At 36.2% G+C, this 21,667-nt stretch overlaps 2 protein-coding genes across 4 annotated transcripts; one reads left to right on the plus strand and one right to left on the minus strand.

Annotated features, from left to right (window-relative positions):
* Positions 1-240: 240 nt before the first annotated feature.
* Positions 241-21,477, minus strand: LOC128230299 (uncharacterized). 3 transcript variants are annotated; one of them, XM_052942457.1, is made up of 13 exons: positions 21,292-21,477; positions 16,478-16,796; positions 6,951-7,038; positions 6,349-6,524; positions 5,727-5,854; positions 4,886-5,067; positions 4,431-4,547; positions 4,051-4,187; positions 2,857-3,782; positions 2,497-2,636; positions 1,950-2,026; positions 1,295-1,380; positions 241-924 (listed from the first exon to the last, which is right to left on the minus strand). In XM_052942457.1, exons 2-13 carry the CDS (start codon positions 16,605-16,607, stop codon positions 808-810), a joined length of 2,304 nt encoding a protein of 767 aa, XP_052798417.1. In that variant the 5' UTR covers positions 16,608-16,796; positions 21,292-21,477; the 3' UTR covers positions 241-807. The 3 variants fall into 3 exon arrangements, with proteins under 3 accessions (XP_052798417.1, XP_052798416.1, XP_052798418.1); XM_052942456.1 differs by lacking the exon at positions 21,292-21,477 and adding an exon at positions 17,946-18,189; XM_052942458.1 differs by lacking the exons at positions 1,950-2,026; positions 21,292-21,477 and adding an exon at positions 17,946-18,187 and having other exon boundaries at positions 784-924.
* On the plus strand, positions 8,342-10,591 carry LOC128230300 (uncharacterized). The gene is made up of 3 exons (XM_052942459.1): positions 8,342-8,471; positions 8,888-9,042; positions 10,187-10,591. Exons 1-3 carry the CDS (start codon positions 8,405-8,407, stop codon positions 10,280-10,282), a joined length of 318 nt encoding a protein of 105 aa, XP_052798419.1. The 5' UTR covers positions 8,342-8,404; the 3' UTR covers positions 10,283-10,591.
* Positions 21,478-21,667: the final 190 nt, after the last annotated feature.

A 21,667-nucleotide genomic window follows, 5' to 3' on the forward strand; every position in this document is an offset into this window, starting at 1 on the left:
TTTCTGGCCTTCTTGATTCATTTATTTCTCCAATATATTTAGATTTATACAATTATTGCATTTGTAACATTCATGCTTGTAAATGTATTTCAATTTTTCTAAAATGATCTTTTATTTTACTTCAAAACCTCAATTTATGGCCTTTAAACATAATAAAGAAATGGTGAAGTGAGAAACATTGAAGTGATAAAATGCTGGATACTGATGAAAAAATTATCAGAACACATGTCTTAAAAAGATTTATTTAATAATTTACAATAAATTTAACTAATACAGTACATATGAAATTCAGTTTTCTTCATAGGATTTTTTGAAAATATAACAAATACTGTGTATTATATTTCACAAGTGTGTAAATAACATAACATGGCATGTTCCAATCTTCTTACAAAAACCTACATGCTTTTGTTACTACACAATTTCGGATGTACACGTGCATGAAACAGATGTCGAACCTACTCAATGCAGGTATCAGAGATACATCAAGCAGGTGCCGGACCTATACAATGCAGGTATTGAACCTAAACAAAGAATGTAATGAACCTACACAAAGCAGGTGTTGAACCTAAATATAGAATGTATCGAACCTACACAGAGCAAATGTTGAACCTAAATATAGAATGTGCCGGACCAACACAGAGCAGGTGTTGAATCTAAATATAGAATATGTCGGACCTACTCAGAGCAGGTGTCGGACCTACTCAAAGAATGTATCGGACCTACACATTGCAGGTATTGAACCTACGCAAAGAATATATCGGACCTACACAATGCAGGTGTTGAACCTAAACAAATAATGTATCGGACCTACACAAAGCAGGTGTCGGACCTAATAAAGAGGGACTTGTACGCTATCTGTTTCCTACGCAGTTCTTCCTTCAAGCTCGCATATTCCTCGACTGTATAGTGTCGCGCAGATTTTGGCTGAAAATATACAAGGTGTGTGATTTAATATATCTAATGCAATGCTTGTCCATTGTAGGAGCTTCTATATCTGCCTTTCTAAACGTTTGACAAACGCATTTTTGTACAAGTACACGGTGTGAGAGGGGCGCCACTAGTTAAACTGAGAATGTCGGAATGTTTGTACAAAGTATGATTTTAAGTCTATTTACAAGTGATTCTCGTCGGAATTAGAGTCCGTTTCAATTATGATTTTTACGTAAATCACGAGTGCTTGCGGTTTTAGACAAGGAGGAATTTGAGTGATCACTGCTATCGTGGCCATAGGGTATGGTACATGTTGATGGTCCCTAACTTCCATATTTAGGTATATAATCCAAGACTTCCTTACCCTGCAGCGGAGCTCAACGGGTGGACGAGAGGCGGCGAACTTAGAGGACTGTGGTCGCCTTATGGAGGAACGTCGACAAAACTCCTCTGAAATAGAACACAAGCCCTGAAATATACTTCATGAAGGCTTTCAAGTCAATGCTAAAATCGAGCAGGTTGTGATTGCATTACATCAAGTGATTAATCAGTATATCACCGTCATTGGCTCAAAGTTAGAGTAATATAACACTTTGAGTAAGTAGCCACATTGGTTAATTTAATCGAACTATATTGTCTAAGCAATTATGTGTTAAGAAAACAAAATGTTGACTTGGAAACTGTGTGGTTATTGATGACAAGGGTACATACAAGGTGAACATGTTATATATCGTTATATAGCAAGCAAACTGTGGCCAGGTTCAAAGCTGCGTTGAAAGGTTTGGTATCACGTTGCCAATGCATATACAAAGCCTGCTCAGTGTTATCTGTACATGCATGTATTTTACACCCTCGGACACACAGCACGTGCACTAACCTATGACTATGCTAAGCAATTATTCCTTTATTAAATATTATCTTAGTAAATCATTGATGCCAAACCAATCACTCAGAAACAATGAGGAGTGTTCGCAGTGCTACATAGGCGGCACACTTGTCATCAAACTACAACAACAGACCTGATTCGTCCATCCACGTGTCACGTGATTCAATATCACGTACTGTGCCACGTGCTAAATCACGTGATGCACTGAGGCTGAGGACATGAAATAAAATGTATTATGTAAAAATATGAAATAGTGCTCAAAAAGGGGAAGGTTTTAGAATTAAACTGAAAACGTGCAAAGAGTTGAAATTTAAATTGGTCATTTTACTTATCATAATAGCACTTACTTATAAGTCAATGAATGGTAACACCTCCTTAACTAGTACAAAACCCTGGGAACAATTCTTAAACATACAGTCTGCAACTTTCTTAAGTCTTCTTCTGATCACCATAACAAATAAACTCTAATATTGAAATTCGAACTCGAAGCGTTAATGTGAAAGGTGTCGTTACGGGTCAAAGGCTAAGCTATATTGTTTATTAAACCTGATATTCTAACCACTAAATGGACGATCCTAAAATAACCAAATAAAGTTAAATGTGCATAAAGCTTTGCAGTTAAAGCACGTAGTGGATTGCCAAATAAAAATAAAAATAATGTAAACTTTATTGGAACGGACCTCTGTTCCTCCGTCGGGGATGGGGTGGTTCCGCGCTCGGCGTTCTTTACGGCCTCTAGGTGGAGCGTCAGGGGTGTGGGTTTAGGTCGCGCACGCGGTTTAAGGATAATCTTCTTTCCTGGGAGCGGCTTCTTGCTATCCTGTGTGAAGAGGGATAAGTGTCTAGGTTGTTTTGCAAAAAAGAGAGATATGCGTTTTACAATATGGTTTGCAAATACAGTATTGGTATATGCGAATGCGCGATGGAGAACTTGTACTACTTGCATTCAAGTGCAAATGCTGGAACCTGAGAAAACGATACTTAATAGGTTGCAAACGTAACGACATTGGTTCTGTCTTCTGTAAACAACATAATAGTACCTCAACACTATATCTATGTAGTTTGACGAGGTGTTTCCGGCCCTGGCGGGAAGGGCGGACCTCCTCCATTTTGTTGACGCGGGTGTGCCACTGCTCGATGCGTGACTCCAGATGTGTTAGGGCGAGCTCGTGCATCTCCCGGTTCATCATCTCGTCCACGGAGCAACTGGAGCGCGTGTTCTGGTTCCGGTTGGGGCGGGAGGAGTGGGTGCTCTTCCCGCGCCCGTCACATACTACCTTGCTCCGTCGCAACCCCGATGGACCGTCCACAGTATCCATATCGGAGTCGCTCTCCGACCCCGCACCTTCGCTGTCGCTGCTTGCATATTTGTGTCGTGACTTAATGTTACCGTTCACAGTATTGTTCGCATTAGAGACGGTTCCGTTTTGAGCATTACTATTGAGAGATGACCCACGTAGGTCAGGTCTTCGAGACAGATAAGCACCACTTTGATTTCTATTTGCTGCCAAGGCCCTCGTTATGCCGAAACCGGATGCACCAATCTTTGCCCGCACCGGAACTCTTCTAGACTTCGCTCGCATTCGTATGGTATAAAACACACTACCGGGGCCGAACTGGTCTATCAAAGGCCCACTAAAAAGTTTCCCACTCTTCCAATAGTCAATATTCTCCCTGGTGTCCCGTTTACGGTTGAAGTCCCTCAACCTGTTGCTCTCATGCCGCATTCTTTCGTCAAGCTTGTAAAGAAAGTACCGGAAGAGCGGAAGCTCGTCCTCTTGTGTCCATGACATGCGCACCTTAAGTTTCTCGTGCAAGGAGTCTCGCATCATATCGACCGACTGTGGGTTACGTTTTTCGATCAGACGTTCATAGTTCTTCTGACCTAACACAAACATATCCGCTTCCTGTGTACACTGTGTCGTCTGTGCGTAGGAGGAAAGCCCAAAAGTCATTTCCAAATCACCTGAAAGAAATTATGTTTAAGTAGTCAGAGACTGTGACATTAATTATGTACTGTAACAGTACCATATGCATTCTATTTATATTCAACGAATGCGATTATTAGAGTATGAGACGACACATATAGTTTATGACAAACTTTCCACCGTAAGGCGTTCAATTTGTGTCCCAATATTCATACTTTCTATAGCAAAAGCATCATTATAAGATAATATACAAAATGTACTTTAACTATATGTACACTCTTAAACAACAATTCGAAAGCCACTAACCTATAACCTCTACGGCGCCAATAACGCACACCTCGACTGTTTTATGAGGCCTTTTCCGGTCGACGAGGCTCGGGGAGCGGGGCCGCCCGTAGATGTGCCGCTTCTCCTCAACCTTGGGCACTGACATGTTCATCTCTCTGAGGTCGGATAACATTTACGTTTACTTTTAAGTATTAAGAAATTACATTCTAAACCTGCGAGCGCCGTATGTATCTCTTCTGTGACGTGGTAATAGCATTGCTCATACTACCTGATACGCAATCCACTTGGCAACGAAATAGGTCGAATTTCATTGATATAAATCATTTGCAGTTATGTTCCCGTACCTATACGAGTCTTGTAATGTTAAAAAAAGCCAGATCAAACCTTGCACCGTTTACCTGCGGATGGATTCCCGTGCCTCGACTTTCTCGAGCTCGGCGATATCCGGGAGCGGGAAGCGGTCTGCGTACTGAGTCTCGTGCTGTAGAGGGTCCACAATCACCTTTGCCTGGCCGCTTAGGTGGTTGAAAACGATAGTAAGAAAGATTAAGTTTCAATGAATAAAAAATCTAAGAAAAAACACATTAGCCATTGCGTGTAAATAAAGTGTTGTATATGTAAACGTCACTGATATTTTCGTTAACGTATGACATACAATGTGTTGGCATTTGCGCGTTATATTGATCTTGCATACATTTTGAAGTAAGAAACAACTTTACGAACAAACTAGTATATTAAAACTGCATAGTAGGAACCAGTAAAGAAAATTGAGGTTCTCAAAAGTGCAAACATCTATACATGTTCTTTCCATACATACATGTTCCAAACTCTAAAAAAAATATCACCAATCTACCTGAGCAGGAAGCAGATGCCATCTAGCGGAGCTCCTTGTTTGGTGAGTATGCCGTCAAAAGTGAGCTTCTCCTTCCGGAGGCTCATGGCAAGCTGGCGACGGTAGCGCGCCTGCCAGTTCCTGAAGAGTGGATACTCTTCCACGAATCGCTTCTTCTCGTTAAATTCTTTCTCTTGGAATGCCTGCGATATGGAACGATGAGACAGTTATTGAATATCAAACTGTTAATTTATTTTCTATCTATTTCGGTATAATTAATCTGTTTACAGTAATTTGTAGAACTGGGTTCCGTGTATAAAGTTATAATATAGATGCAAATTAAGTGAAACAAGTCTGTGCGACAAGTCGAACTCATACAGAAACGCTTGAACATCTTCATTTAGGATTGCCCGAATGTACGAAGTAACCATTGTGTAATGAACTAAATAAATTCTTAAAAAACTACTAGTATAATATAACTTTACATAATCAAATATCAGCTTTGGAATCACGAAAAATACATAGCGATTACAAACTTCTTAGTTATAGCGATACAATTCTACACCTCTTGTTCAAAATGCATAAATACAAGACCCGAAATTGTAGCCACTATTAGAAATGTAGTTTATATAGTATAAAAATACATGTAGTATAGAAAAAAATGCATGGACCAATGTTTTTTTTTTAGAATTCTTTTAAGCATAGTGAGTTTCTAAATCTTTTTCATCATTTACTTCCACCAAGCTATATTTGGCTTAATTACTATTTTCATTTAATTGATACGGTTTCTTTTGAGTTCGTCATAAGGGATGTTTAAAAAAACCCATTCAATTCACGTTAAATAGGTTATAAGACAACTTACTTTGAGTGAGCGGTTGTATAAATCTCTATTGACGACAATTAGATCAGTTGTTTCATCGGCGATAATCGAGGCGTTCCGAACACAATCTGTGTTGATCAAAGCCAGCTCCCCAAAGCTCCGACCCGCAGCTAAACATTGGATATTAATGTACGAATCAGCTATATACTTTACTAGAAATACCCCACAAATAGCTCACATTGTATTGAATTCCTACACTGTATGCAAACCTAATAATGAAAAAATATGCAGTTAAGGCTGCATTCTCACAGATTTACCGTTTTACAACTTTTTTTTTTTACTTTTTGTCTTGGAATGAGCAAACTTGTGCGTAAATATCTGCCAACCAATGATATAAGACTGCTGATTAAAGATCAGATCGCAGATTTTCATATTTCCGTCCGAAAATTAATGTTAAATGGCTAAAAGTGTTACTAACGGTTTAAGAAAAATTCACAAAACATCATTTTTTTAACTTAAATATAAAAATCTGCGATCTTGATATTTTTGTCAGCAGTCTTATATGACTGGTTTACATTCATTTTTGCATAAATCAGCTCGTTCCAAGGCAGAAAAAGTTGTCAAAACGTTCAATCTGTGAGAGTGCAGCTTTAAAGGTTCTTACGTATAGATCCAACGTAGTTTCCGAATATAGATCTATCGAGGTCTCGTTTCCGCTTCCCGGCAGAGAGGATGTCGTCTTCGGCTGCGTCGTGCTCGGCCTGGCTGTAAGGAATGCCGTCCTCGGGCATGTTGGTCTGGATAAGGATTGCCACTGACCCGTTCAAGATGATGTAAAAACTGCAATCATGGATCATACAATTTTTCAATTAAGCGTGGTTTCATAGTCATATAACGTGCATTAGATCCAGCCTTGTTAATTCTTACAGTCAAAACTCGCTATGTCGAAGTCGTTTGAATCTCGTGAAATATTTCGAGATAACGAGTATTCGATATAACCGTGTATAACAAAACAAAAAACAATCGAAACAGCTCGACATAACCAGAACATCGAGATAACATAGTTTCATATAAAGAGTTTCGACTGTATTAAGCATATGTTTTTGAAAGAGTGAGAGACTATAACTTTCTGATCAAGTAGAAGTGTTCGTTAAAACGTCTTTTAAATAAACATTCATTACAAAATTAGAAAATGTAATTGATATTGTATTTAATTGCATATATATCTTTCTTCAAGAAATCAGTCTTATGAAACCGTGAGCCTACCAGTCTCCCATATCGCCCTGTTTGATGATAACGTAGTCTCGGCGGCACGTCATGAACTTGCAGTTCTTCAGGATGTCCTTCACTATCTCTGTAATTATACAATAGGTATAGGTAAAAATTATATGGTGTCAAAAAAACCCAAGAACACTTAAAAATTGATGATGATGATGATGATGATGATGATGATGATGATGATGATGATGTTGATGATGATGTTGATGATGATGATGATGATGATGATGATGATGATGATGATGATGATGATGATGATGATGATGATGATGATGATGATGATGATGATGATGATGGTGGTGGTGGTGGTGGTGGTGGTGGTGGTGATGATGATGATGACAATGGTGATGATGATGACAATGATTTGGTCATTACAATAGTAAGAATAGTTTCATATTATTGTGAACAATTATGCTGCGGATATCAATTTCTGTGCTGTCAAAAAAGACAACAAAGCTAATGTTGAACAAGTCCTCTGTCACACGATAGTATTATACTTTGTCTGGCTGTGTCACACCAATATGTTTGCAACATGTCCCATTCAGGGAGAAATCCAATGTATATAATTTTATGTATACATGCATATCACATGGCTACTTTCAAAAATATTTAAGAAGAAGTATTAATTACAACATAATTAACATATTAATATGGCTTACAGTTCAAATGCCGCCGGATGTAAACATGAATTTGGGATATCATTGTTGTATATATTAACATATTTCTTTATGGAATATGATACCTTAGTAAATTACTTTTTTACAGATTTCCGGTGTGATGATGCGATTAGAGGGACAGTACAGTTGTACTTATCACAAACAACCACTTTAATACACTGTCATCCGAAATCGTCTTATCAGGGTCATTTCCGTCTTCATCGTCAACATGAATTGTAGATTATGGCATTGCTGAATTATGAATATCTACGAAATTATGATGATTTTCCACCTCATTAGCTAAAGCACTTTATAATGGCTTTTCTAAAAAGCTGACTAGATTGCCTTTTCTTATTGACTTAATTACAATGTACAAAAAAGGGACATTGATGCGGATGGCCTATGGGGATGCGCAGGGGAAGGTTTTGGGAGCAAAAACAACAAATGAGAGACGCGACACCGCACGCATTTATTCCGTTGTAGTTTTAAAAACTCTGATTGTTTGATAGGAACGTTGCTTTTGTTATTTATTTATTTTTAAAGCGCCCTGAATAGTTAAACATGAGGTTTGATGTGTTAGTCTCGATTGTTTTAGCACAAATGAAAACAGCTACTTTATGCAAAACATGATAAAACATCGACATGTGGTGATTTGTTTACATGAATAAAGCTTGTTAACTTGTCTGTATGTCCCTTTAAGGCTTCCGGTCAGTAAAATCAGAAGCAACGCTTCAGTTGGTAACCAACACAAAGCGCAATTATCATATCTTTAGTGTTTTAAGAAAGATGGGACGTAAAATTAGTGTATCATTATTATGTTTTACTGTGTTATGCACTTCATTGGCATTTCAAGGCAAGTTATATAATCAATGTATAATTACATCATGTATTTACAACCTTTACATTAGCTGATTCATTATACCAAATTGAAAGTATATTAAACGATTTTAGGTAAATATAAGATAATGGGGAGAAATGTATTTTCATGACATGTGCATTGAAAAGTGGCACATGTAGAAAATGAGCTTCGTGTTTGAATGCTATTTTTGTTTAATTATAAAAAAAATATCTGACTAAATTATGGATAATGCTGATTTAAGTTGAATTGCATTTCTAGTTTATGTAACGCGGAATTTAAATTAATTATCTTACAGCAAATACTATTTCAACATAAACATTGGATAACAACAGTTACTGTTGTCCCATTATCTGTCGATGTATGTATTTCTTGGTGATTTGTGAGAACAATTGAGTTGTCTCCCCCTGTAGAGCACTGTGTAGACGACCATATCTGGCTAGAGGGGTCTTACGGCTGTGACTTGCTCATGCGGGCCACTCACCACGGCTTCCACCACAACCGGCGCTACTGGTGCCACGAATATCCGCTCACCGAGTGTTGCGCCACCTGCAGGTGGCTAGAGGAGGTAAAGAATTTGTACAGCAACTATTATGCTATCAGACCCCAAAAGGTCTTCGTTGAACTTTCAGTACCTGATGGCGATCAAACAGTATAATAATTAAAGGAAAAGTACTTGGTGTACTGGAATTATCTGAAATGACAAAAGCAGTCACAGACTGTCATATCTCCCGCCAAATAACGAACAGTATCAACTTCGCCTTCCGATAAAGGATAACAATGGAAACTAACAAAGGGAAATAACTAAAAAAACTACATTGTATACTCCACAGTAATGGTTCCCGTGCACTGCGCATCTCCTCAATGAGATATATCTGTATATGAAGTTTGTAGTCAACATCTTAAAAGACTTTTTTTCAAGTTACTTTTCAGCCAAAGAAATATGCAAATTAACAATTCGCATTAACTAAAACATACTACAGCCAGAGTTATGGTTCCTGTGCACTGTACTTCTCCACATTGAGATATATCTGTATATGGAATTTGAAGTTAATACCTAAAATACTTTTCAAGTAACTCTCTACGGACTAAGAAATAAGTTTAAAAATTAACAAAGTGCAATAACTAAAAACTACTGTAGCAAGAGTTATGGTTCATAACCACTGCACCTCTCCTCAATGGACCTACCTATAAATAAAGTTTAAAGTAAACACCGCAAAGGTTTTTTTTAAGTTATGCTCCTGAACTGAAAGAGTATAAACATTAACAAAGGGCAATTACACGCACGCACGCACGCACGCACGCTCGCTCGCTCGCACACATACGGCTTCCATTACCATATCCCCTTCGCCTTCCAGCGGGGTTGGGCGGGAGTATATAAATGTGTACTGCAGTACAGAACAGTTTTGTTTTCACCTCCAAATAACCTGATGTGAATACTCCATGCGTCTTGTCAGACATATTGATTGTGATACAAACTGATTTGCCTACGATAAATATTTAATACTCTTTTTCTTTCCCGGCGGCCATTTACAGCACATATCATTGGAAATGAACGATAAAATGTTAGTTTTACCACCATTTATGAAAATGATTTTAACTGTGAAGTTTATTTGTGCACAACACACATATACAAATAATGAATGTCGGCACGTTTCATAACATCGGGCTCACGTGAGGTTTCAAGGTAGTATATTTTTGTCTGGTTTCAGCGGAACCTGCTGGACGTGGTGGTGGTGGAGCCTGCCAACGTGGACGAGATGAACATGGAACCGCAAATGAACATACAGTCAGATGGCAACCGGTAGTAGGAACCGGAAGTTGGAGTGGAGAGGGTGGTGTCTCAGATTGATGAGTTGTTGACATGTGTGAATTATTCAAAACTGTGCTTTCTAACCATTATAATGTGTTATGTTAACAACTGTCTTATGGTGTACTAGTCTGTGTGAGCCGGAGTGAGAATGAGCGCGATGTTGTGAGCTGGAATAGATTACCCAACATTGAACGGTTTTTGGATAGTACGGGTTTGTTCCCCTAGCTGGCGTCAGTTTTCCTTTTGTAAAAACAGATATTTGTATGCGTGTTTGTTAAATGTAAGAAAATATATTTTTCCTTTATATGCGTTGTTATTTATCATTTATGAGTATAAATATATGTGCAGTTAAACTCGAAGAATTATTTGTAGGGTGGTGTCCGTTTCCTGTGTGCAGTGAAAGAACCGCGAAGTACTATATAATAGAATACATATTTGGGTTGATTCCGGTTGACAGTCTGTTTTCGGTCCGTGACATTGTCCGCTGATCTCTGGTAGTCCTATTAGGGAATTGTTTGTATTGAATGATAAGGCCACTGCCAGATGTCATTCACATGACGTCCAGCCATAACTAGGGTACACATCGGAGGTCACATATCATAGTCATAACGGACACAATGAGGGCACCGATCACATTCTTGCTGCTTCTGGCTCTGAGTTTTGTTACTCCTGGTATGTCGCGTATTGATACTTCGTATACAATAATCATTATAATAATAATAGTAATAAAATATATTATTGGCGTAAGTTTGATATACTTTTAAAGATAAATGAAATAAATAAATCAATAAAAGACGCGAGTGGTGCCATAGTGAAAAAGGCGTCCACCTCGATCCCAGCCAAGTGTTCCAGGTGAATCACAAACGGACACGAGTACTCCACGTAACTGAACCGAACGTGAGATGTTCTGTATTTTTTTACAATTGACCTAAAATGTGTTTTAGCATAGTTATTATTTTGTGAATTATCGCAAATAAAAATAACTAATAGAGCTCCGTATACATCTTGGCGAAGGCGACCAATGTGTTTTCTATGTATGACTAAAGGTGCGCACGGAGCGACCACGTGCACGGACCGGTACGTGTGGTGGGCGGACGGCTCCATTGACTGCCGTTACCTGCACGTAGAATCGATATGGGGGCTACATAAGGACCCTGAGTATTGGTGTAATCAGTACTCGCTCACCCAATGCTGCCGTACATGCACAGTACTTAGAACGGTATGCTGGAAACATATATTAGAGTTAAACCTTATTATGACACCTGTCCTGCAATTAAGCATTATAAACATTGCATCTTATCCCAAATTTGGTCTCTATAGGCAAAATCAAGGAGACTAATCAGTTACATGTTCTGATATTTATAAACATTTATCTCTTCCTTTTATCTCTGGAAGTTTACGCTGTCATTTGATTAAAAAATCCTTTTGATTAACCTATACAGTGTCGAATCTTTTTTGTAAAGAACTATTTTGTTTCTTTCAAAAGATATACGTAGCTGCTGATAAATATATTTTACACGTGTGGTTTTACTTTTACAGGAAGGCGTTATAAGTGGATAACAAAAGAAATGAGAAGGACACTACTTCTATTATTCTGTGTATGTTTTGTTTATTGAAAACATATTATAGCTTTTGTTATTGTAAATAAATACTTTCTTTTGTCATACACTACAAAAAGTAGATCTCATCTATTTTTATTTGATCATATCTTGCATGCCATATAATAAATGCTGCAGAGGTGTAACAATACCGCGCGTTGCCTTATGTCCAGTCTTCAATGCCATATAACAAATGCTGCAGAGATGAAACAATACCGCGCGTTGCCCTATGTCCAGTCTTCAATGCCATATTATAAATGCTGCAGAGGTGTAAAAATGCCGCGCGTTGCCTTATGTCCAGTCTTGCATGCCATATTACAAATGCTGCAGAGATGAAACAATACCGCGCGTTACCCTATGTCCAGTCTTCAATGCCATATTATAAATGCTGCAGAGGTGTAACAATGCCGCACGTTGCCTTATGTCCAGTCTTCAATGCCATATTATAAATGCTGCAGAGGTCTAACAATGCCTCGCGTCGCCTTATGTCCAGTCTTGCATGCCATATTACAAATGCTGCAGAGATGAAACAATGCCTCGCGTTGTCTTATGTCTAGTCTTGCATGCCATATTACAAATGCTGCAGAGGTCTAACAATACCGGGCGTCGCCTTATGTCCAGTCATGCATGCCATATTACAAATGCTGCAGAGATGAAACAATGCCTCGCGTTGTCTAATGTCTAGTCTTGCATGCCATATTATAAATGCTGCAGAGGTCTAACAATACCGCGCGTTGCCTTATGTCCAGTCTTGCATGCCATATTACAAATGCTGAAGAGATGAAACAATGCCGCGCGTTGCCTTATGTCCAGTCTTGCATGCCATATTATAAATGCTGCAGAGATGAAACAATACCGCGCGTTACCCTATGTCCAGTCTTTAATGCCATATTATAAATGCTGCAGAGGTGTAACAATACCGCGCGTTGCCTTATGTCCAGCCTTGCATGCCATATTATAAATGCTGCAGAGGTCTAACAATGCCTCGCGTTGCCCTATGTCCAGTCTTCAATGCCATATTATAAATGCTGCAGAGGTGTAACAATGCCGCGCGTTGCCTTATGTCCAGTCTTGCATGCCATATTACAAATGCTGCAGAGGTCTAACAGTGCCACATGTTGTCTTATTTCCAGCTTAAAAGCAATATTAAATATGCTTCAGAGGTGTAACAGTGCCTCGCGTTGCTTGGTGACTGTTTCATCTAAAACATGTGCGTATATGTTTGTCCGTATTTCCAGTATTTCGAAGAATCTGATCTCAAATTGTATGATACCATATCAAATACTGAACTTTCATGTATGTGCCTTTCTTAAGAACGTTTCCTTAGGATGCCTGTAAATTATAGTATCAATGTTCATTGCGATCAAAGTTCTGTATAGGAGGACAATATTTAAAGGATCCATCAGCTATATACGCATTAATGGAAAAACCCTTATATTTAAATTTAACAGTATGTGAAAATAATGCCATGTTTTGTTTTCTGGCCTTTTATTAAAAAGGCGTGACATCGCCACAGTTTATTTCTTCTAAATACAGCTTTAGAAATCCAAAAAACATTTAAACTTAATCAGATAGTTTTATTCATTTAAAGCCAAAGACATATATTGTTATAGTTTTTTTAACATGATTGAATTTTTCTTCAGCTATATTACTCAACGTTTGCAATTTCAATGGTAGTTAAACTATACTTAAGAAAGTTATGGATAAGGTAAAAGAAAAAAACAACATTTTAATGAAAGTCATTTCGATTTACCCTTCGACCTTTTGTCATTAATTGAAGTTAACCAAAAATTAATTAGATTTCCGACATTGAATTGACACCATCAATTCTACTGAATAGAATTTCAATAAATGCCTAACATTAAATATACCTCGTATAAATGGCAAGTCAAAGTAAGTTTGATTTTAATAAATAAAATATGATCGATTAACAGAAGTAAACAGAATGCATCAAAGGCAAATATTAACACTTTTATAGCGAAGTTTCATTTAGAGCGGGATTTATTTGGAACGTTTAACGTTTATGAGGTAGCATTAAGTAAGAATGAACTTTTGTACATTTTGTGAAATATCGAGGTTTGTAATTATTTGAAAATCAAGCGCTGTTTATCACAATGTTGGACGACCATAGTGCACTTGTCATACATAAGAGTGCACAAAAAAACACATTTCCATGAGAGAAAACAATCCTATATCCAATTGAAGTAAATGTATGAACAACTTAGTACCACGGGGAAACATGAATACTGGTACATGTACTATATACTATTACGATCTGAATCCCCCATTTGTAATGAAGCGAAATTAAACCGTTCGATGATCCATTAGTTGTTGTTGTTGTTGTTGTTGTTGTTGTTGTTTTAAAAAGTTCTACTGAAATTGCTGGTTGTAGCAGTTCACAGTATTGAGAAGAGATAAGAAAGTGTATAATCCTATAACATGACAATTTAGCCATAATAGTGATCAATTAAAAGTAAAACAAATGCAGGACTGCTATGAAGGTTAATAGCATATCTTCTCACGGGCATTTGTGTCTAAATGCCAAAATATGAGAAACTGTTACGGAACAAGTCTACATATGTATGGTACTGGTCTTCAAAATGTCCAGCTCAAACAGAGATGATTTATTGATTTTATTGTGTAATTGTCTGAGAGCCAAAATTGTCCTTAATTTCAGCCATTTATAACCGGAGGAACAATTGATCGAACTTTTAACTGGGTTTCCATAGTGTTCAGAACTGTGTTAAAGTTAACAGCTTGATTTACGACATCGTTGTAAACCTTTAAATGTAAAATAGTTGAGGTGTGATCACATTTAATTATAAACATGTACAGTTGAAACAGTTGTGCTACATCTTGTAAGAAATATTGCAGAGCGCACGTATATCCATTAATTTTCCAGAGCAGTAACGATTTGGTTCAGTTAACAACGATGGCGTTAACAACGTTGTTAACTTTAATAACGTGCTCAACAATCAGCCCAATGACACTTGTATATTTGAATCGACTATTAACAAGGGTTTCCACAAACTAGTTATACACAACTAAAATGATATGGCAGTATTAATAAAATTAAATCATTTTTAAAAAAAATTGTATCTATATATATTATATAATAATATATCAAACAATATTAAAGAAATTATTGAAAAAAATGAAAATGTACATTTTTTTTTAAACAACGTTAATTACAGGAATATCAATTTCGGGCAAAGCATTCAGTTTGATTAGCGCCATTTCACAGTATTCCGAGCAGCTATGTTGCACTGAGGTAAAACATGAACTTCTTCCAATTTTGTTTTATCTGTGTTGTACACTTTCCTATTTTTCATAATCTAACGTGATTAAGTCTGACAGCTTTGGTCATTTGAAGAGTCAGTGATATTTCTCTTTTTTGTTATTCTAAATTCCGAGCAATAAACATTCTGTTATTATTGTTTCGTGAATAATTTATGTCTTTAAAACCATTAACTCTAGGGGAGTATCCTCAGTTTATAGCATTTCTTTATAAAAATGAGAAAAACCTACAGCGTCACGGACTCTACATCAAGGATTTGCACAAGTACTGTGACTTTATCAGGAACAGACATTTTCCAATATTTTAGGAATATAAATATACCAAGAGATTTTTTATTAATCGTTAATAACACAAAGATTTGTTTATGATAATTTGGTTTAAAATGGATGTGTAGATATTGCGTCACGGATACTACACCATGCATTTATGTTTAAACTAGATGGAACAGTTATGGCTATATTTATTATGTATAAACAATCTCTTCTTTTTTTTCCTGTTCACACTATCTTAAATGTTATGGACATAAATGAGTTTAAATCATTACTTTACATTGTAGTTGATATTCTTCAGTTAATAAAACAAAATAGCAGAAAATGTACCCTCAACTGACTTTTTCATTGTTTTTTAATTTCTCAACCTCAACTGATTATCAGATATAAGTATCTTTTTCATTGTTTTTTAATTTCTCAACCTCAACTGATTATCAGATATAAGTATCCTTTTAAATTTTCTACATTTATATATATATTCATTTTGAACTGTCTTTGCCTATTGATAGATATCTATTTTTGTATCAAAATATGTTATTCTTTAAAGCGCTACAGCATAGTGTCGAAAATACCCCTTTTTAGGTTATTATCCAAGATGACAGAAAATAAATAAATTATAATAAGAAGCAATATATCACTCGATTAGTTAGAACATTACCGAAGTCCTTCAATAAAATGATTTTGAAAAGAAATGTACAGAAACTTGTGGTATATTTAGGTGAACGGCTCAAATTACTGCGAAAATTGAGAAAGCAATACAATTTATTGAAATAGATGTTTGTACGAAATGCAATATGAATTTTGCATTAAGCAATCCTCCATAATTATTGTCGTGTATTATTAACATATCTGTTAACATCATATCTGTCTTTTCTAAGTTATATTATTTTTTTATATGGCCCTGATATGCTTGTTTATTTTTATCATGTCTCTTCATCTTTGAGGGATCTTATTAAATATATCATAAAAATAACAATAACAGGTATAACGGAGCAACCTTTAAAGTACTATGTCTCACAACTGACCTGCTTTCTGTGACTTGAACAGCTCGGATTTTTTTCGGAACCATGGTAATATCTGTTCGATCTCGGCTGCTGTTCTCAAATCCGGGTCTTTGCTCACCGTGTTCACCACGCGCTCGTACAGTAGCGCCATATTCAGTCTTTTCTCTCGCCACGGAAGGAAACTCCCCCGACAAGGGAGGTAACTTGCTTCAAAGGGCGACACTGGGCCACCGTTCCAAAATTTCAGAATGGTATTTCCTTATCTGCCGCAAAATGTGTTTCCTTTAGGGAAGCGTAAATAAAATTGTGGTATCCCCATCATTTGTCAGTGTTTCTTCAGCTGGAATATAACATTCAAAGTTACGTGTTACCTCGATTGTAAGCCAAACACAAACTGATAAAATGTTAAGGTATCTTCAATACATCAATTTAAAGAAAACTCTGGATTAAATATGCAAACTATCATGAACAATTTCGAAAAATACGTCCATAGACACGTCGTTAATTTACGATTAAAAACTAATATGGCATATTAATAATGAAGCTTATCTCTCCAAAGAAAAGCGTTCTGGACAACAACTTTGTCGATAGCAATGACGTGATCGTTAATCAAAAGAAACGCCTGACACAATATAAATATTTCCGGAACACCGATAAACAACTAAAAAAATAAAATATTCATTATCGTTCCAGGGTATTGCGTAGAATAAACTGCACATGTAATAATGCCTAGACTTAACTAAAGTCCTCATTGCTTTTTTATATAGATCAAAGCATTAAACTTTTGTTGAAATTAGCACAGATACACATGTATTATTTCGCAAAAGATGAGTATTTTTAAGTGCATTGAATTGTTAAACACAGACGTTAAATAAACCAAAAAGAAGTTATGAGCTGATTACATGCATTTTCTGTTTACACTTCACATGTTTTGTTTGCTTGCCTCGTATTATTGTTTTACTTTACAGACATTGACGGAGAAGGTTTTTGACCTACGCCTCACCTTCGATGGGAAAACATGTGTAACAATGTATACATGTAACATGTCCTAATGCCTAGATTATACTTACGAATTAAGCCTATGATAACTTGTTAATTTAATCCGTGAACATACAAAGTTTGTCAATAACACGAATACATAGTTCCAAGAAAATAAATATGACAAGATCACAGTCGCGCTGGTTAACAAAAAAGCAATTATTCAAAATAATTGCATTTACAAATGATCTTATAGTGGAAAAATTACTCACTTCAGTTGTGAGTGAAATTGAATGCATCAATCTAATATGTTAAAGGCATTCAAGTGCTTTCAATACAAGTTCTATATTTAAACTGGAAACAATGACAAACAATGCTTATCAACGGAATAGTAAAAATTATTACGTGTTGCACATGAAAAGCTGTCATTAAAAATTAAAATCAAAATTCATGTGTCTCTGAAATGCGTCAATATGAGATGATTGATATACTTTAACCACCATCTACTTACATGTTTTATTGTCATTCCTTTTCCAGTATTCTTATTAGATTATCGCTCAATTGATCTGATAACCGTAATGTTCATTCGTGAGAAAAGAGCGAAACTATCATGTATTCTATCAGAAAAATCAATAAAACTGGCTACCATCTTATAGGCATCTGTTGCACATCTTGTTTGAAAAAGAATATTCATAAATCACACATGGACGGTAGTCTTTTAATTCCCTAACGCGTTCATAGCAAATACAAAGAGCCGCGCTGGACCGAGTAATGCGCTATGCGTGAAACGCTCATCTAACTTCGGATAAAAAAAGTGTAAATGATTATATTTTATGGGGTATCGGAATCAGGTAATGATCGCCGCTTAAAGATCGATCAGATTAATGAACATAACCATCCACCCGGGGATTAATAAGGAAACTGTAATTGAAATGCTGGTTATCATCTCAGCGGCAGTCTGAATGAGTGGAATAAGTGTACCGAGGAGCGGGGAGATGTTGCTATTTGTGTCCATAACAGATGAATAGAACACACCCATGCCAACCATATGGCAGCTCTATGAGTTCCTTGCAGTGATTCACAAATAACAATAGCATAACAACCGTTTAGGATACTGGCATCATTGTACCTTTCATTTGTAAAACATTCTTTTTAGTTTTATTTATAAGTACCTAAGGTTTCCAATGTTCAATTGAGAAACTTTGTATCTCTGATAAACCAAGACGTTTCAAGGCCAATGCCACTTGTAACATATAAGTTATCAGCAACCATACTTGCATATTATTCAAAATTATTATGAAGTTATCAGGCAAAACAAGTTGATAGTATCGCAAATGGTCCGATAAATTGACAAGCTTATACAGTGTACAGCGGATACCTTAATAGCATCTTATACAGCGACGTGGCGGATCCGTGGTATAGACTGTCAATTAACGGGTAGCAGGGTAAATCCACCGCCTCAGCACTAACACAAATAAACGTCTTGTGGTACGGACGTACAAAGGGTTTCACGGACCAGAGAGAATCTCTAACTATGGTTACATCCTGTACGTGCACTTCATTCACTGAACATCTTACTGGGACCATGGATAGTCCGGTGACGTCGTAAAGTATACAAAAGGCGCATCCCACATTAATTAATTCAGTACACGTGTAACAGCGTTGGATTCGCAAATGAAAATATTGTCTGTCGCAAACAAAGCTGGGGAAATAGAGAATGTTAATAACTTAAGGTCATTAACGTGACATATCAAAGATCATGAATGAAAATAATGAAAAGTGATTAACCTCCGTTTAATTCGACTCTTGTTATTTCATTTAATCTTTAAGTCGCCACTGATTTTGGACGAATAGTGCCGGGGTCAATTGACTACAAAGTTATGGTTTCAATATGTCATTACAAGCCGTGATACATTATACAATAAAAAAGAAGTATTTTTTTGCCTTCATAATAAGGGTAAATTTGATAAAAGCAAATTCATATATAAACATAGTGAAACATACATTAAGAGAAGTTATGAATTACATATTTAAAACTGTAGTATTAAGCGAAAGTAAATAAAACGCATGATTGTGAAATTTTCTATAATTAAATTTGTTCTGAAGTATATAACAATGAATATATATGTAAATATGACTGGATGCTATAGCTGTGTTCTTTGTTGGCAGACGTTCTGTTCAGTCAATTGATTGTCGTAATATATTAGCCACTCACGGCTAACAAATGCCCACACAGTCATTCTTGACTAGCAGACGAGTTAAACATCGGCACAGTTTTAAAAGCAGCAGTTAAATGTATACAACTGTTTCATTATTTGGTATGGTCAAAGTTAGCCGAAAGGTTTATTGACATTTATCCAAGTATCACTAGTAACCATTCAAAACATTCATATGTGCAAACTAGCCAAAGATGACCTGTGGACAACTCATCCAAATTGTATTCAGGTGGCTGCAAATGTTTTTAACATACATACGAAAATGATTATTTGAAGTTAAAAATGTTGTAAGATCAATTAGAAAGAACGCTTTTCATTGAGTGATGTTGGTCCCATTATACGTATAATTACTTCATCTGTACTTTCATGCTGAACTGTCTCCTGCTCTAACTATTTTTGAGATACTATATTGTCCTCTGAGCTTTGGATACAACGGACGTGCAGCATTGTAGCGCCGATACCGTAATGTAATTATATGCATATATAAGTAAATTGAAAGCTGATAGAACATTGTTAAATGGTCTTTAAATATTGTAATGTCATGTACCGATATTAGTTGCATATAACCCATTTAAACGCTGGTAGGGTAGTCAGTAACCTCTTTTACAAACGTTTGAAAATCGCGGCATTATTTATGTGCTCATTGATACACTTAGCATAAATATTACATTCATTAAGGATATCAATATATCTGGACAATAGCTTCAATAAATACAACATGTTCTAGATAAAGAATGTTTTGCATGTGGGAATTGAACATGTTTCTCTCTGTCCCAAACTCATTAAACCATTTCATTACCCAACGCACGGATTCTGATTTATAAAGAAGATCCATAAATCAGGGGGCTGGAATAATGTGAGCCTGAGAACTGTTTTTATCATCGCATTTTAGAGGCATGCGGTCTGAAATATTAATGTTGACTGAAATGTCTGATCTGTATTCAAACTGTATGATTTCTGATCAATATCTAAAGCTTGTTCATACTTCTGAATATGTAAATGATGCAGTTATTGTATTCTACCTGTAATCACTTTTTGTCAAACATAAATAATGACGACCCGGGTATATCTGTTGATGGCACCGCCTAGTTTTGATTAATTGAACGGTTTCTTCAGTTCACGGTTTAAGGTAGATTAGATGAGTGTTTACATCGAGTAACGATATATTAAAGAACACAAGTATAGTCAGTTCTAAGCGAAAAAAGAAAGAGAGTTTATTAAGAAAGTCACAATTAGGTTCTATTCTTCTTTATTCTTTTTTTTCTTCATGTTCTGGGGGAGGGGATATGCTGTTGAAGAGTGGGTTGTTTAACACCAAACGCAATGATATAGATATGACATATGTTAAGATATCGATGAAATGTTTTCTTTCAAAAGATCGTATGTTCTATGCTTTAAAGTTATTCTCAACATTTAAAAAAATGCAAAACTTAGGACCAAATAATTCGTTTCGTAAATACTTTTACTTGTTCAACCAAAATAAACAAGAGTTGGAGATAAAACAGACGGAAGCGTAAACAAAGTCCTATACGAAGCAAGTTTATTCAAAATATGGTATTTCAGTATAAATCCAGTGCACGTTATATAGAGGCATTTTTATTAATCAAAGTGAAACAAGGTTGTTCATATTTTAAGTTTTACCTTCACAGCGAAGCTTCATAAAAAAACGTTCATCAAAATCTGCTTTTACGTACTCCCTTTTGTGTAAAAGTTTAAAGTTATAACCAGCTAGGAATCACAATTGTTAAAATCCCATTTATTAATCAACCTTGGCGTGTGCCTGGTTCCCTTTAATTGAAAATATTACCGGATGGTCACAGGCGACAGAATAGCTCTATAAACTAACTTTTATTGAAACCAAACAGTGACATAAACAGGCTTGTCGTCTTTTCCAAAAAGAACATTCAATAGAGTTGTGTTTGAGACACAATAGTTCGAATGAAACTGTGAAATGGGTTTGTCGGTCGACAATAATAATATATAATAGGAATGATTCTGTATACTTAAGTCAAACAAC

Source organism: Mya arenaria, chromosome 4 (genome assembly GCF_026914265.1).
Source record: "Mya arenaria isolate MELC-2E11 chromosome 4, ASM2691426v1".
Taxonomy (NCBI): Eukaryota; Metazoa; Mollusca; class Bivalvia; order Myida; family Myidae; genus Mya; species Mya arenaria.